The sequence below is a fragment of the Budorcas taxicolor genome, chromosome 24 (assembly GCF_023091745.1).
Source record: "Budorcas taxicolor isolate Tak-1 chromosome 24, Takin1.1, whole genome shotgun sequence".
Taxonomy (NCBI): Eukaryota; Metazoa; Chordata; class Mammalia; order Artiodactyla; family Bovidae; genus Budorcas; species Budorcas taxicolor.
The window spans coordinates 4,236,758-4,253,914 of NC_068933.1; the positions used below are offsets into that span (position 1 = coordinate 4,236,758).

At 38.3% G+C, this 17,157-nt stretch overlaps 1 protein-coding gene across 1 annotated transcript in view; it reads right to left on the reverse strand.

Annotated features, from left to right (window-relative positions):
- The window catches only part of CSMD1 (CUB and Sushi multiple domains 1), a 1,658,099-nt gene extending 1,655,243 nt beyond the window's left edge, over positions 1-2,856 (reverse strand). Inside the window, exons 1-2 of the mRNA XM_052661250.1 lie at positions 2,799-2,856; positions 2,021-2,237 (exon numbers count right to left, since the gene is read on the reverse strand). Coding sequence (XP_052517210.1) covers positions 2,021-2,237; positions 2,799-2,856 — 275 coding nt within the window. The remainder of the gene's footprint in view (positions 1-2,020; positions 2,238-2,798) is intronic.
- Between the last annotated feature and the right edge of the window lie 14,301 nt (positions 2,857-17,157).

Here is a 17,157-nt window from a genome sequence, read left to right on the forward strand (position 1 = left end):
TTCCCAACCCAGGGAATGAACCCAGTTTTCCTGCATTGCAGGCAGATACTTTATGGTCTGAGCCACCAGGGAAGATCATTAACATATAAAATGTTCGTAGTATCAACTTAAAAACTTAAGGGAATAATAAATTGTTTAAAGACAGATTGGGCTTCCCTGGTGGCTCAGATGTTAAAGAATGCCTGAAATGCAGGAGACCTGGGTTTGATCCCTGTGTCAGGAAGAGGAGAAGGGAAAGGCTACCCATTCCAGTATTCTTGCCTGGGAAATCCTATGGACAGAGAAGACTGGTGGCTACAGTCCATAGGGTCACAAAAGAGTTGAACATGACTTAGCAACTAAACAACATCAAAGTTGAGAAAATTAACATTTAAGATAGATTTCCTTTAAAATAGAATAGAATTATAGAAATTATAAGAGTTATAGTGATTGGAAATATCAACCAAATTTTTCTTTCTTTCTTTTTTTTTTTTTTTTTTTGCTGTTTGTTTTATAAGCAACAGAAGTTTATGTAATCGTATAACTACTTTGGAAACTGCTCCCCCAACCCCAAATAATGCCTGAACCTACTGGGTGAATAAAAATGACTTTGGATATTTTAAAATAATAGATTTGAAGATCATTTGTAGTTTTCCCCTCAGAACAGGAGTGCTTTCAGCTGGACAATAAATTAAAAACCACATCCAACAGATGATCGATCTGGCTGCATCTGAGACAACTCCTGGGAAAGTTACCATGCAGAAGCTGGGCACTCTTCCTCACAGAAAAATATTTTTTACTTCCGCATGCAATAGGCTTTGTTTCAATCAAAAGAGAAAGAATTACTTTTAACACAGAGTTATATGCCTTAATAGTTGAGTTAACTGGATTATCTATTTTTTGGTCACAACTCTTTGGAGTTTTTATTACAATTCTCTCTGTTATTACAAAATAGCACTATTCCCTAGTAGAATCATTTATGTGGAATAAAAACTAGTAAATAACTAATAGAAGAGCATCAGAGAGATTAAGAAATCTTGCATCAAATTAACAAGTACTGCCTATGTAGATACTTTGTCCAAAAACACTGGCCCATGCATCCTTGACAAGCAGAAAGCAAGCTTGGCTAAGGAGTCCATAAAGGAGGTAGCCATATGCAGTAAGTCTCAAAAAGGACAACAGGAAAAGCAGACAGTAACACTGAAGATGGATCAGAAAAAAAAACTATAAGGTGTTTTATATCTGAAAATGCATAAAGAAATGCAATTAGAATATTTTGAAATGTAGTTGTAATATATTTTTCACACATTGACTAGCTAGTTAATACATTGATATTCATATACATTTTTGTTATATATTTATTAATATATTAAGAAATGCCAATGTCTTTGAAATGGATATTCCTTATTTCTTAGCCAAAATTAAAAAAAAAAAGATGGATATATTGTACAGATACAATCTTGGTGATAAATTAAAAATATAACTTACAATCATCCCAGGAAATATTATTCTTTCTTCATGGTGAAAAATCATATATCAAAAGAGAAAGCTAATGAACAATGGGATATATTATGACAGTGCAAACCAAAATTTTTCCAAAGCGCAATATTTTTCCATGCTTTTATCCCACCCGCCTTCTATGTCCTTTGTAGTGAATATATTCTATGACAATATCAAGGTTCCTTTTGTTGTTCTTTAAATTGTACTCAGACATGTACCTTTGTGCCTTTTCTCTCAAACCCACAGTTGCTTAAAAACAATGGTGTATTGTAACTGTAGTTAAATTACCTTGGCAACAGTTTTACCCATCTTGAACAATTTGGTATCAATTAATGAAGTCAGTGATTGCTTTCAGTAAGATGCTGTGCTTTTACAGATTGAAAACATGGTGCACACATCGCCAATCTTTACTTTTTCTTTATAGTAACTAAGATGTTACTTTATGATCATTAAATTCAAATTCTAACCCCAGTGAAGTTTCAGAATCTTAGTATGTCAAACCATGCCACCTGGTCTGTAACAGGAAGAGCCGACACCTTACCTCACTTTCAGATTGCCCTGTTGGAGCTGTCCATCATACACTGACAGAATATCGAAGTCCTCTTCCAGAGCAAAAGTGTGGAAGGACAGCTGTATCCGATTGCGCTCCCCCGTGATGATGATCCAGGTGCAGTTGGCGTAGTTGGGATAGCCATGGGGGAACCCCGGGCTCTCGATGGTGCCATTGGGACCCTGAACTAAGCCCCCGCAGTTCTGACCTGGAAAAGAACACACGCCAGAAAGCATATGAGCTTGGCCTGTCTTTAAGTTATTCTTTGTAAAATTTTCCAGCCATTATGGCCTTTTTTTTTTTTTTTTTGGTCACACTGTCTGGTTTGGAGGATCTCCCCTTTTCACTCTCCCTTTTCTCCCCAAGGTAACCTCAATTTCCTCCCTTCCCTTTCTCTTCTCTACTTAACTCTGTGAATCTCTCTGTGTTCTGGACTGTGGAGAACACTTAGGGAACTGATTACTGGCTCGATTTGTCTCTCCCCTTTCACTCCCTCTCTTCACCTCCTGGTCACCACTATCTCCCTCCTCCCACTTCTCTTCTCCATGTAACTGAACCTCTTTGGATGTCCCTCACTGTGGAGAATTTTTTCACCATTAACCTAGGCGTTTTATCATCTGTGCTGTATGGGTGGAGAACTCTTGAGGCTACTGTAAGAATAAGACTGAAAGCCAGAGGCAGGAGTCTTAAATCCAAAACTTGAGAACACCAGAGAACTCCTGATTCCATGGAACATTGTAGACAAGAGCGCATCCCAAAGCCTCCATACCTACACTAAAACCAAGCTCCACACAAGAGCCAAGAAGTTTCAGAGCAAGACATACCATGCTAATTCTCCAGCAAAGCAGGAACACAGCCCTGAGCATTAAAATACAGGCTACCCAAAGCCATACTGAACCCATAGACACCCCAAACTCACTACTGGACAATTCATTGCACTCCAGAGACAATAGATCTAGTTCCACCCACCAAAACACAGACACAAGCTTCCCTAACCAGGAAACCTTGACAAGCTACTAGTCCAACCCTACCCACAGGGAGTAAATTCCACAATAAAGAGGAACCACAAACTAACAGCCCACAGAAAGGGATCCCCAAACACAGCAATCTAAACAAAATGAAAAGGCAGAGAAATATTGAGCAGGTAAAGGAACATGATAAATGCCCACCAAACCAAACAAAAGAGGAGGATATAGGGAGTCTACCTGAAAAAGAATTCAGAATAATGATAGTAAATATGATTCAAAATATTGGAAACAAAATGGAGTTACAGATAAATAGACTGGAGACAAGGATTGAAAAGATACAGAAATGTTTAACAAGGACCTAGAAGAAGTAAAAAGAGTCAACCAATAATAAATAAAGCAACAACTGATATCAAAAGCACTCTGGAGGGAACCAACAGTAGAACTGAGGCAGAAGATAGTACAAGTGAGGTGGAAGATAGGATAAGTGAGGTGGAAGATAGAATGGTGGAAATATATGATGCAGAGAGGAAAAAAGAAAAAAAAATAATTAAAAGAAATGAAAACAACCTCAGAGACCTCTGGGGCAATGTTAAATGCTACAACATTTGAATCAAAGGAGTCCCAGAAGAAGACAAAAAGAAAGGGCAAGAGAAAATACTTGAGGATATAATAGCTGAAAACTTCCCTAAAGTGGTGAAGGAAATAGCCACCCAAATCCAAGGAACCCAGAGAGTCCCAAACAGAATACACCCAAAGCAAAACACACAAAGACACATGTTAATCAAATTAATGAATATCAAACACAAAGAGCAAATATTAAAAGCAGCAGAAGAAAAGCAAAAAATTACACACAAGGGGTTCCCCATAAGGATAACAGCTGATCTTTCAATAGAAACTCTTCAGCCAGAAGGAAATGCAGGATATACTTAAAGTGATGAAAGAGAGAAACCTACAACCCAGATTACTATACCCAGCAAGGATCTCATTCACATACGAAAGAGAAAACAAAAGCTTTACAGACAAGCAAAAGCCAAGAGAATTCAACACGACCAAACCAGCTGTTCAACAAATGCTAAAGGATCTTCTCTAGACAGGAAACACAGAAAAGGTGTATAAACTCAAACCTAAAACAACAAAGTAAATGGCAATGGGATCATATTTATCAATAATTACTTTAAATGTAAATGGTTGAATGCCCCAACCAAAAGACAAAGACTGGCTGAATGGATACAAAAACAAAATCCCTATATATGCTATCTACCCACCTCAAAACAAGGGATACATACAGACTGAAAGTGAAGGGCTGGAAAAAGATATTTCATGCAAATGGAGACCAAAAGAAACCAGGATAAAATAGACTTTGAAATAAAGGCCATGAAAAGAGACAAAGAAGTGCACTACATAATGATGAAAGGCTCAATCTAAGAAGAATATATAACAATTATAAATATATGTGCACCAAATATATATGCACCATATATGCAGCATCATAATATGTAAGGCAAATGCTAACAAGTATGAAAGGGGAAATTAACAGTAACACAATAATAGTGGGAGATTTTAATACCCCACTCACACCTATGCATAGATCAAGCAAATAGAAAATTAGCAAGGAAACACAAACTTTAAAAGATATGATGCAGGATACAGCATGCTTGGGGCTGGTGCACGGTGATGACCCAGAGAGATGTTATGGGGAGGGAGGTGGGAGGGGGGTTCATGTTTGGGAACGCATATACACCCGTGCTGGATTCATGTCAATGTATGGCAAAACCAATACAGTATTGTAAAGTAAAATAAAGTAAAAATAAAAATTAAAAAAAAATAAAGACATTAAATAATAAAAATAAATAAATAAAAGATATGATGGACCAGTTAGACCTAGTTGATATCTATAGCACATTTCACCCCAAAACAATGAATTTCACCTTTTTCTCAAGGGCATATGGAATATTCTCCAGGAAAGATCATATCCTGAGCCATAAATTAGCCTTGGAAAATTTAAAAAAAAAATGAAATCATTTCAAGAATTTTTTTCTGATCACAGCATGTTAAGATTAGATGTCAACTACAAGAGAAAAAAAAATTACTAATACAAACATATGGGGACTAATACCACACACTTCTAAATAACCAACAAATCACAGAAGAAATAAAAATATGCACAGAAACAAATGAAAATGAAAACACAACCCAAAAGCTATGGGATTCAGTAAAAACAGTGCTAAAGGGAAGGTTCAGAACAATAGAAGCTTACCTGAAGAAACAAGAGAAAAATCAAATAAATAACCTAACTATACACCTGAAGCAACTATACACCTGAGAAAAAGAAGAAAAGAAGAAACCCAGGGTTAGTAGAAGTAAATGAATCATGACAATTATGGGAGAAGTAAATGAAAAATAAACAAAGGAGACTATAGCAAAAATCAACAAAACTAAAAGCTGGTTCTTTGAGAAGATAAATAAAATTGACAAATCATTAGCCAGATTCATCAAGAAAAAAAATGACAAGAATCAAATCAATAAAATTAGAAATTAAACTGGAGAAATCACAACAGACAACACAGAAATACAAAGGATCATAAAAGATCACTATCAGCAACTATATGCCAATAAAATGGACAACTTGGAAGAAATGGACCAATTTTTAGAAAAATATAACCTTCCAAAATTGAACCAGGAAGAAACAGAAAATCTTAACAGACTCAATCCAAGCATGGAAATCAGAACTGTAATCAAAAATCTCCCAACAAACAAAACAGATGGATTCACAGGTGAATTCTACCAAAAATTTAGAGAAAGGCTAACACCTATCCTACTCAAACTCTTCCAGAAAAGTGCAGAGGAAGGTAAACTCCCAAACTAATTTTATGAGGCCACCATCACCCTAATACCAAAACCAGACAAAGATGCCACAAAAACAGAAAACTACAGGCCAATATCACTGATGAACATAGATACAAAAATCCTCAACAAAATTCTAGTATACAGAATCCAACAACATATTAAAAAGGTCATATATCATGATCAAGTGGGCTTTATCCCAGGGATGCAAAGATTCTTTAATATTCACAAATCAAAATCAATGTGATACACCACGTTAACAAGTTGAAAGATAAAATCCATATGATTATCTCAATAGATGCAGAGAAAGCATTTGACAAAATTCAACATCCATTTATGATTTAAAAAAGCCCTCCAGAAAGCAGGCATAGAAGAAACATACCTCAACATTTAAAAAGCCATAGATGATAAAACCACAGCAAACATTATCCTCAATGGTGAAAAACTGAAAGCATTTCCCCTAAAGTCAGGAACAAGACAAGGGTGCCCACTCTCACCCCTACTATTCAACACTGTTTTGTAAGTCGTAGGCACATTAATCAGAGAAGAAAAAGAAATAAAAGGAATCCAGATTGGAAAAGAAGTAAAGCTCTTACTGTTTGCAGATGGGATGATCCTCTACATAGAAAACCCTAAAGTCTTCACCAAAAAATTACTAGAGCTAACCAATGGATATAGTAAAGTTGCAAGATATAAAATTAGTACACAGAAATCCCGTGTGTTCCTATACATTAATAATGAGAAAACAGAAAGATAAATTAAGGAAACAAGTCCATTCACCACTGCAACAAAAAGAATTAAATACTTAGGAATAAATCTACCTAACTGAACTGAACTGAAAAAAACAAAAGCCCTATATATAGAAAACTATAAAACACTGATGAAGGAAATCAAAGAGGATGCAAATGGATGGAGAAATATACCATTTCCATGGATTTGAAGAATCAATATGGTGAAAATCAGTATACGATCCAAAGCAATCTATAGATTGAATGCAATCCCTATTAAGCTACCAACCGTATTTTTCACAGAACTAGAACAAATAATTTCACAATTTGTGTGAATATACAAAAAAAAACTTCAAATAGCCAAAGCAATCTTTAGAAAGAAGAAATGAACTGGAGAAATCAGCCTTCCTGACTTCAGACTATACTACAAAGCTACAGTCATCAAGACAGTATGGTACTGGCACAAAGACTGAAAGATAGATCAATCCAGCAAAATAGAAAGCCCAGAGATAAATCCACACACCTATGGACACCTTATCTTTGACAAGGGAGACAAGAATATACAATGGAGAAAAAACAATCTCTTTAACAAGTGGTGCTGGGAAAATTGGTCAACAATCTGTAAGAGAATGAAACTAGAACACTTTCTAATACCATGCATAAAAATAAACTCAAAATGGATTATAGATCTAAACATAAGGCCAGAAACTATAAAACTCCTAAAGTAAAACATAGGCAAAACACTTTCTGCCATAAATCATAGCAAGATAAACCACTTACCAGCATAATGGAAATAAAAGTAAAAATAAACAAATGGGACCTAGTTAAGTTAAAAGCTTTTGCACAATGAAGGAAACTATAAGCAAGGTGAAAAGACAGTCTACAGAGTGGGGGAAAATAAGAGCAAATTAAGCAATTGTCAAAGAATTAATCTCAAAAATATATAAGCAGCTAATGCAGCTCAATATCAGAAAAATAAATGACCCAATCAAAAAATGGGCAAAAGAAGTAAACAGAAATTTTTCCAAAGAAGACATACAGATGGCTAACAAACACATGAAAAGATCCTCAACATCACTCATTATCAGAGAAATGCAAATCAAAACCACGATGAGGTACCATCTCACACCAGTCCAAATGGCAGCTATCAAAAAGTCTACAAACAATAAATGCTGGAGAAGGTGTGGAGAAAAAGGAACCCTCTTACACTGTTGGTGGGAATGCAAACTAGTACAGCCACTATGGAGAACAGTGTGGAGATTCCTTTAAAAACCGGGAAAAAAAAATTGCCATCTGACCCAGCAATCCCACTGCAGGGCACACACACCAAGTTAACTAGAAGTGAAAGAGACACATGTACCCCAATGTTCACTGAAGCACTGTTTACAATAGCTAGGACATGGAAGCAACCTAGATGTCCATGGGCAGACAAATGGATAAGAAAGCCATGGAACATATGCACAATGGAATATTACTCAGCTATTAAAAAGAACATGTTTGAATCAGTTCTAATGAGGTGGATGAAACTGGAGCTTATCAAACAGAGTGAAGTAAGTCAGAAAGAAAAACAGCAATACAATATATTAATACACATATATGGAATTTAGAAAGATGGTAACAATGACCCTGTATGCGAGACAGCAAAAGAGACACAGATCTAAAGAAGAGACTTTGGGGCTCTGTGGGGAAAGGCAAGGGTGGGCTGATTTGAGAGAGCAGTATTGAAACATGTATGTTCAGTTCAGTTCAGTTCAGTTCAGTCGCTGAGTCGTGTCCGACTCTTTGCAACCCCATAAATTGCAGCACGCCAGGACTCCCTGTCCATCACCATCTCCTGGAGTTCACTCAGACTCATGTCCATCGAGTCCGTGATGTCATCCAGCCATCTCATGCTCGGTCGTCCCATTCTCCTCCTGCCCCCAGTCTCTCCCAGCATCAGAGAACGTGTATGTTACCAGATGTGAAGTAGATCACTCCTCCAAGTTCGATGCATGAAACAGGCTGCTCAAAGCCAGTGCACTAGGACAACCCTGGACGATGGGATGAGGAGGGCGGTGGGAGGAGGGGTACAGGATGGGGGACACATGTATACCCATGGCTGATCCATGTCAATGTATGGCAAAAAACACTACACTATTAAAAAGTAATTAGCCTCCAATTGAAATAAATATTTTTTTTAAGTTAAAAAAAAAAAAAAGGAAGAGAAGGGGACAACAAAGGATGAGATGATTGGATGGCATCATTGACTCAATGGAACTGAGTCTGAAAAAACTCCAGGGGATAGTGAAGGACAGGGATGCCTGGTGTGCTGCAGTCCATGGGGTCACAAAGAGTCAGATATGACCGAGCTAGTGAAAAACAAAACTAAAGTAAAGGCTCAGAGTCAGGAATGGGTGAGTTTAGGCTTCCCCATGCAGGTTGTAGGGTAACCCATACTTGGTTCACTCTCTTCCTACTTGCCTTAGAGAGGAAAAATTAGCATAGCTTATTTAGTGTTCAAGGTCTAAATATTTATTGCTGTGATTGATTAACAATAAGAAATATTTATTTGGTCTTTGTCCTCTCTGGCAAAGAGCTCCTAAATCTTTTGGAATTTCTCAGGTGATGTGGATGTGAATGTCTTTTGTTGTGCTGATGAGGCAAATTTTGGACCAGGCTTGGGGGGTGGGACTGATTGTCAGGAGAACTTCACCTGGTGATTAGAGGGTGACAACTTTGAGTCAGCCTCCTGACCTTTGGAGGGTGGGAGAGAGGAGCTGGAGGGTGATCAACAGCCAATCGCCAGTGTTTTAATCAAGCATGCCTGTGTAACGAAGCCTTTTCTCAAGAGCTGGTTTTAGGCAGCCTTGGCTTCTCAAGATGCTGTGGAACTGACTCTAACATTAGGCTTCGCTGGCAGTTCTCAGATTTCAGGACCAATTTCAAAAAACAGGACCCTTTTTAAATTTTTTATTTTGTAAATTGCAGCCCTGGGATACCAACAAGGATCTTCTGCTCAAGGGACATCATCTGGGAGATTAGTAACAGCCCCACATCTGGACCAAGTACATTCCTGCCCCTCAACAAGCCCTAAAATTTCTCCCTTCCAGCCTCACCAGTCTGGCTCCTTTTGACCACTCCTTGTCCTTCATCCACCTCCTCTTGCTCCCTGGTTTGTTCCTCATCTGTTCTTTCTGCCTCCCTTTCCCAGGTAACCACTCCTGTATATAAGCCTTCAGGGACAAGCTAATAGGCCCCTGTAGTTGTTTATATGCTTTCTGTGCCTTACCCCAAAGTGTCCCCTCCATGACTACAGCTCAGGCAGACTGGATGAAAAAGAGAAGAAGCTAAGAGATGGATGGTGGATTCTTTGAACTTCCCTAATGAATACACTTGAATCATTTTAACCATAAATATCATGGTAGTGTGTGGGAACAAAATAACTCCTGTGAAATTGTTCCAACATTGAGTTTACATGAGGCTAGCTCTTCAGTAGGGCTTCCAGTGTGGCTTATAGGTAAGAACCCACGTGCAATACAGGAGATGCAGAAGAGTCAGGTTCGATCTCTGGGTCAGGAAGATTCCCTGGAGGAGGGCATGGTGACCCACTCCAGTATTCTTGCCTGTATAACCCCATGGACAGAGGAGCCTGGTGGGCTACAGTCCATGGGGTCACAAAGAGCTGGACACAACTGAAGTGACTGAGCATGCACAGAGCTCTTAAATAGCCCCTGCAAATCGTGTTCAGTGTTTCATTCCTTCTTAACCTGGCCATCTTCCACCAAGATATTTAAATGTATTTAAATGTTTTTACACTAAGAATATTAGGTAAGAATATTAATAATCTGGGCACGCTCAGATTTCTGCATAGAATAGAAGCCCTTGAATACAAGTATTATCCTAGCTTTTACTGTTGAGTGACAAACAAAACTATTTCCAACTACATTTTACACTTAAAAAAATCATTCACCATAGAAGCTCTCACTGAGCTCAAATGTTATCAAATGCTGTGGGAGTTTGCTAAATCTTAAAAAATAAAATAAAAAAAGATTTAATGAAAGGGATTTATGAGTTTAAAACCAAAGAACTAATAAGAAGCCTATTTTCCACTAAATTTAAATCTAACAATAACACTGTAACAAGTAGATATTAAAGCTGTGGGGTTTTGAAAAGTCGTTAAATAAAATAGCTTTTCTGATTTATCTAGCAATTGTTGCTTCACAGTAAATCAAAAAAGTGAAGACTTGATTATAAATTGGAAGAAAGAAAAGTAAATGCAACATAAAAAATGTTATCTGGAAGTGGTTACTATTATGGACCCCTTCATAGTGAACCCAGAGAAGGCAATGACACCCCACTCCAGGACTCTTGCCTGGAAAATCCCATGGGCAGAGGAGCCTGGTAGGCTGCAGTCCATGTGGTCACGAAGAGTGGGGCACGACTGAGCGACTTCACTTTCACTTTTCATTTTTATGCTTTGGAGAAGGAAATGGCAACCCACTCCAGTGTTCTTGCCTGGAGAATCCCAGGGATGGGGGAGCCTGGTGGGCTGCAGTCCATGGGGTCGCTGAGTCGGACACGACTGAGTGACTTCACGCTGACTTTTCACTTTCATACATTGGAGAAGGAAATGGCAACCCACTCCAGTGTTCTTGCCTGGAGAATCCCAGGGATGGGGGAGCCCGGTGGGCTGCCGTCTATGGGGCAGCACAGAGTTGGACATGACTGAAGTGACAGCAGCAGTAGAAGCAGCATGGTGAACCAGATTATCAGATATTAAGAATTTTTTTCCTGGGAATAACACTCAGGCTGCATTGGGGTACCAATTATTACATGGTGCTTTGCAGAAGGAGGCACATTTGATCCATAAATAGACTTTACCAAGGGGCCAATTACAAACTTATGGAAGTGCTCAAAAGTCCCTATCAAGCTTGACTACATGCTGCAAATAACTGAAGAATTGTCAAAGTATCTTTGCCTGAGATAGAGTCTAATTTAGCTGGTCTGGGCTGAGAATTTCAAAGACAATACCAGAAATCTCTTGCTACTTAACACACATTTTATTTTGATACTACAATGATTTGAATAATGTTTAATCATGTGCAAGCTGAGATAAAAAGTATGTGGAACAGAATAGAAACTTCCCAAATCCACAGAGAAACAGACTAGATTTATGACAAAAAGATGCCAAAGGCTTGGAGAGAAGGATGGTCTTTTCAGTGATGGTTCTGAGCCCAACTGAATATCCAAATGGGGAAAAATAAATCTTGATTCCTTACCTGACAATATATGCAAACATCAGACCCAAATGAATTACAGATCTGAATGTAAAACAATACTGCTTCCAAAAGAAAACAACATAAAAACATCTTCATAAATGTGTGGTAGGCAAAGATTTCTTAAATAGCACATGAAAAGTAATAATCATAAAAGGAAATTGTGAGCAGAAAATAAAAAAAGGATATACTTTCAACCCATATACTCAACCAATGGCCTGCTCACCATCTAATGAATAAACAAACCTCACAGATCAATAAGAAAAAGGCAACACAGTAAAAAACAATAACTGGTGGTAGCTGGAAATATAGAACCGGTGGGGATTTTTCTAGAATTGGAGAGATACAAAGTGGTCATAGCATGTACAAGACTCTCTGGCCCTGACTATCCCCTCCAGCTCCCTCCCCCACCCCAGGCCAGGGCCTCTCCTAGAGGTGTAAGGAAATAACATTTTGTGCTAAGAAAAAAAAAAATGAGTTATTTGATCTTTCTTTGTAGAAACAATAACCCCATTTGGTAATGTGGTTCATGCCACACAGCTTTTGGTCCCAATAAGGAATTTCAAATTTGCCAGCTATCTCCCTACCCATGAAAATATCTCAAATTTTACTTATAATAAAAGAAGCCAAATGAAAATAATTATTTGCCCAAGCAATAGTGCTACAATGGTATTGACTAGAGTTCCACAGAGTAATCGATATTAATTGGAAATCCATGTAATTACTGAGTCAAAGGACACTTGCTTTGTAACAATTACTTCAAAGCTCTGGTCAGCATCATTGGGACCTATATACAGTTTGTGCTTCCTGACAGACCCACAAAAATAATGGCTGCCACCACTAATAACTAAATTAAAATTATTCTCCAAATGGAAATCCCAGGATAGAAAATTATTATAATGAACAAACATAAACAATGCATCATTTATGTTCTTTGTTAGTACCAGAACTTAATACAGGATCATGTGTGTCTGATATAAAGATTGCTTCAGTGGAAAGTAAAAGTGAAAGTTGCTCAGTCACATCCAACTCTCTCTGATCCCATGGACTGTAGCCCACCAGGCTCCTTTGTTCATGGAATTCTCCAAGCCGGAATACTGAAATGGGTATCTGTTCCCGTCTCCAGGGGATTTTTCCAACCCAGTGATCAAACCTAGGTCTCCCAGATTACAGGCAGATTCTTCACCATCTGAGTCACCAGGAAAGCCCACTTCAGTGGACATATTTTTCACTGAATAAAATAAAGCCATGAGTGTATGTACATAGATTATGTATGACATTTGTATATATTTTCAGAATTTATCTGCACTTTACATAAAGATGGAGTATGTATATGCACGCCAGGTTGCTTCAATTTTGTCCAGCTTTTTGTAACCCTAAGGACCATAGTCCACCAGGCTCTCTGTACATGGGAGTCTACAGACAAGAATACCAGAGTGAATTGCCATTCCCTTGTCCAGGGTATCTTCCCCACCCAAGGACTGAACCCAGGTCTCATGTGTCTCCTGGGTGGGCATAGGGGTTCTTTACCACCAGAGCCACCTGCAAAGTGCAAAAGAGGGAGTATATGACTTGCCAATTGTCCCACCATTACCAAATGTCAAGTTATGGGTTCCCAGAAGAGTTATCATCCTGTCTTCCTTATATGATTTTCCACCTTGGCTTCTTCACTCCAGTGCACAGTTGCCTGCTACAGAGAACTCTCAAATATGCTACGAATGTTTTATCTTTAAATAACTGACATCCATGCTTGATTTCAATGTTGGCCTTAAACACAGCCTCAGATTAGAAGAGTATTTTAACTGGGGGTTGCCCAGGTGGCTCAGTGGTAAAAGTATACTGCTGCCAATGCAGGAGATTCATGTTTGATCCCTGGGTTGTAAAGGTCCTCTGAAGAAAGAAATGGCAACCCACTCCAGTATACTTGCTGGGAAATCCCAGGTACAGAATTGCAGTCCATGAATTTGCAAGAGTTGGACATGACTTAGTGACTAAACCACCACAATTTTAACTGGAAAACAATGTTAACATACAAACTTTTAAAACTATAAATATAACCATATATTTCTATACTGTGAAATAGCAATCTATTGTAGAATTGCAAATTTTATTTCCTAAGACTGATGAAATAATCTGCGATGGTACAGTGATCATTTTAATCTCTTAGTGAAAATGATACTTATAGGATAACTTACAGGATAATAAACTCAGTTAAGAAACTGTCCTTAAGGTTCTGATGTTGGGAGTTACCTTGAAATCAAACATCAGTGTCAATGGGGGAAAAAATAAGTGTCTATGTACATGTACTTAGAAATTTCATGTATCCTATGAATACACATCACACGGAAACATACACATAGAACTGTGCACACAGGTAAGTTTTAATTGTAATTCTAACAAACTACAATCAAAAACATCAAAAATTGTAAGAAATTGTTTTCAATCATTGTAGGAAATTGTTATCTGACAATGTTATGTATCCATTATATCTCAGTAAAGCTGGGAAGGGGAAGAAATTGGCATCCAAACCATCTAGCAGTTCAATTGCACATTATGAAATACTTGGTCATGTCTGAAGTCAACAAAATTTTAGGTATAGGTACTCATACAGAGTTAATTTAGGGTAGATTTCTAGCCAGTTTGTGGGTTCTCAAAATCACAACTTCAAATACAGAGGGCTTCCCAGCAGTCTTGTCAATTCTGTCTTATAATTTGGAGGGAGTCATTGTTCTCAGAATACATTTTCACATATAATCTTAGTTGTCCAGGATATCCAGCCACAACATGATCTGATAGACACACAAAAGCAGGGGAAAGTGATGTGAGTCATCCCAGGCCTCCCAGAAATGAAGTGGGGACATCAAAGCCTGGTGTTTGTTTCCCGAAATCACAACTGAGCTAAACACCTGCACAGAATGCAGTCCACCCTCTGCTGCACTTACAGTTGGTGTACCCCATGTCCATCATGAGGAATTCTTCAGATCACACAACAAAATAGTCATGGAATACAGACATTCAGGAAACCTAGATATTTAGAAACTAAGCCAAGCCCTGATTTACAACTAATGGATGCCCATTGGAAGGGGCGGGGAATAGTATAAAGTAGCATTCAAGAATATAAAAATTTATAAAACAGAAATAGAGTCACAGACATAGAAAACTAATGCATGGTTACCAAAGGAGAAAACTGGGAGTAGGGGTTTATAAATTAGGAGATTGGGATAGACACACTCCTATATATAAAACAGATAACCAACAAGGACCTACTGTATACCACAGGGAACAATACTCTATATCTTGTAACAACATCTTCCATCTATAATGAAAGAGAATATAAAAAAAATATATATTATATATGTATTTATATATGTGACTGTGTAATAGAATCATTTTGCTGTACATATAACTAATACAACAGTGTAAATCAACTATCAGTTCAGTTCAGTTCAGTCGCTTAGTCTTGTTTGACTCTTAGTGACCCCATGGACTGCAACACTCTAAGTTTCCCTGTCTATCACCAACTCTCGGAGTTTACTCAAACTCATGTCCATAGAGTCGGTGATACCATCCAACCATCTCATCCTCTGTCATCCATTTCTCCTCCTGCCTTTAATCTTTCCTAGCATCAAGGTCTTTTGCAATGAGTCAGTTCTTCACATCAGGTGGCCAAAATATTGGAATTTCAGCTTCAGCATCAGTCCTTCCAATGAATATTCAGGACTGATTTCCCTTAGGATAGATTGGTTGGATCTCCCTGCAGTCCAAGGGACTCTCAAGAGTCTTCTCCAACACCACAATTCAAAAGCATCAATTCTTCAGCACTCAGCTTTCTTTATAGTCCAACTCTCACATCCATACATGACAACTGGAAAAACCATAGCTTTGATTAGATGGAACTTTGTTGGTAAAGTAATGTCTCTGCTTTTTAATACGCTGTCTAGGTTGGTCATAGCTTTTCTTCCAAGGAGCAAGCACCTTTTAATTTCATAGCTTCAGTCGCCATCCATAGTGATTTTGGAGCCCAAGAATATGAAGTCTCTCACTGTTTCCATTGTTCCCTCATCTATTTGCCATGAAGTGATGGGACTGGATGCCATGATCTTAGTTTTCTGATGTTGAGTTCTTAGCCACCTTTTTCACTCTCCTCTTTCACTTTCATCAAGAGGCTCTTTAGTTCTTCTTTGCTTTCTGCCATAAGTTTGGTGTCATCTGCACATCTGAGGTTATTGATATTTCTCCCAGTAATCTTGATTCCAGCTTGTGCTTCATCCACCCCAGCATCTCTCATGATGCACTTTGCATATAAGTTAAATAAGCAGAGTGACAATATACAGCCTTGATGTACTCCTTTCCCAATTTGGAACAAGTCTGTTGTTCCATGTCCAGTTCTAACTGTTGCTTCTTGACCTGCATACAGGTTTCTCAGGAGGCAGGTTAGGTGGTCTGGTATATTTCAATAAATTTATAATTATAAAACTGTGTTTCACTCACCATCCCATTACCAATTATCACTTATTAAGTTTTTCCAGTTCATGCTTTAATTGTGTTGTACTACCTGATGTATAATATGTGAGCCATCTGCTTTAGGTGACCATGGCCTGTGGACTGAAAGGGGGACAGTAAGAACAGGGTATAGAATTTGTCCTGCTTTATCCTTTGGTTGGTTGGTTGGTGATGCTGCTGTTGATTCTGAGAAGCTACATAAGATTGTCTAGGCTTCTGCAAGGAGACCACCGAAAAATCCCATGTCCTAAGAGCAGAGTAACTAATGATGGTCAGATAGGGAGCTTCACATGGAGGCTGGGGAACACACTACAAGAAACACAGGGACCACGGTGCCCTAGAAGCAACCAGACATGGAACAACTAACTGGTTCAAAACTGGAAAAGGAGTATGTCAAGGCTGTGTATTTTCACCCTGCTCATTTAACTTCTGTGCAGAGTACATATGTGAAATGTCGGGCTGAATGAAACACAAGGGGAATCAAGATTGCCAGGAGAAATATCAACAATCTCAGATATGCAGACAATACTACCCTAACAGCAGAAAGCAAAGAGGAACTAAAGAGCCTCTTGATGGGGGTGAAAGAGAAGAGTGAAAAAGCTCAGTGAAAAACTCAGCATTCAAAAAATTAACATCACAGTATCCGGTTGCATTGCTTTGTGGAAAATAGTTGGAGAAACAATCAAAAGAGTAAGAGACTTTATTTTCTCGGGTTCCAAAATCAATATGGGTGGTGACTGCAACCATGAAATTAAAAGATACTTGCTCCTTGGAAGGAAAGCTATGACAAACCTAGACAGTGTATTGAAAAGCAGAGACACCATTTTTCC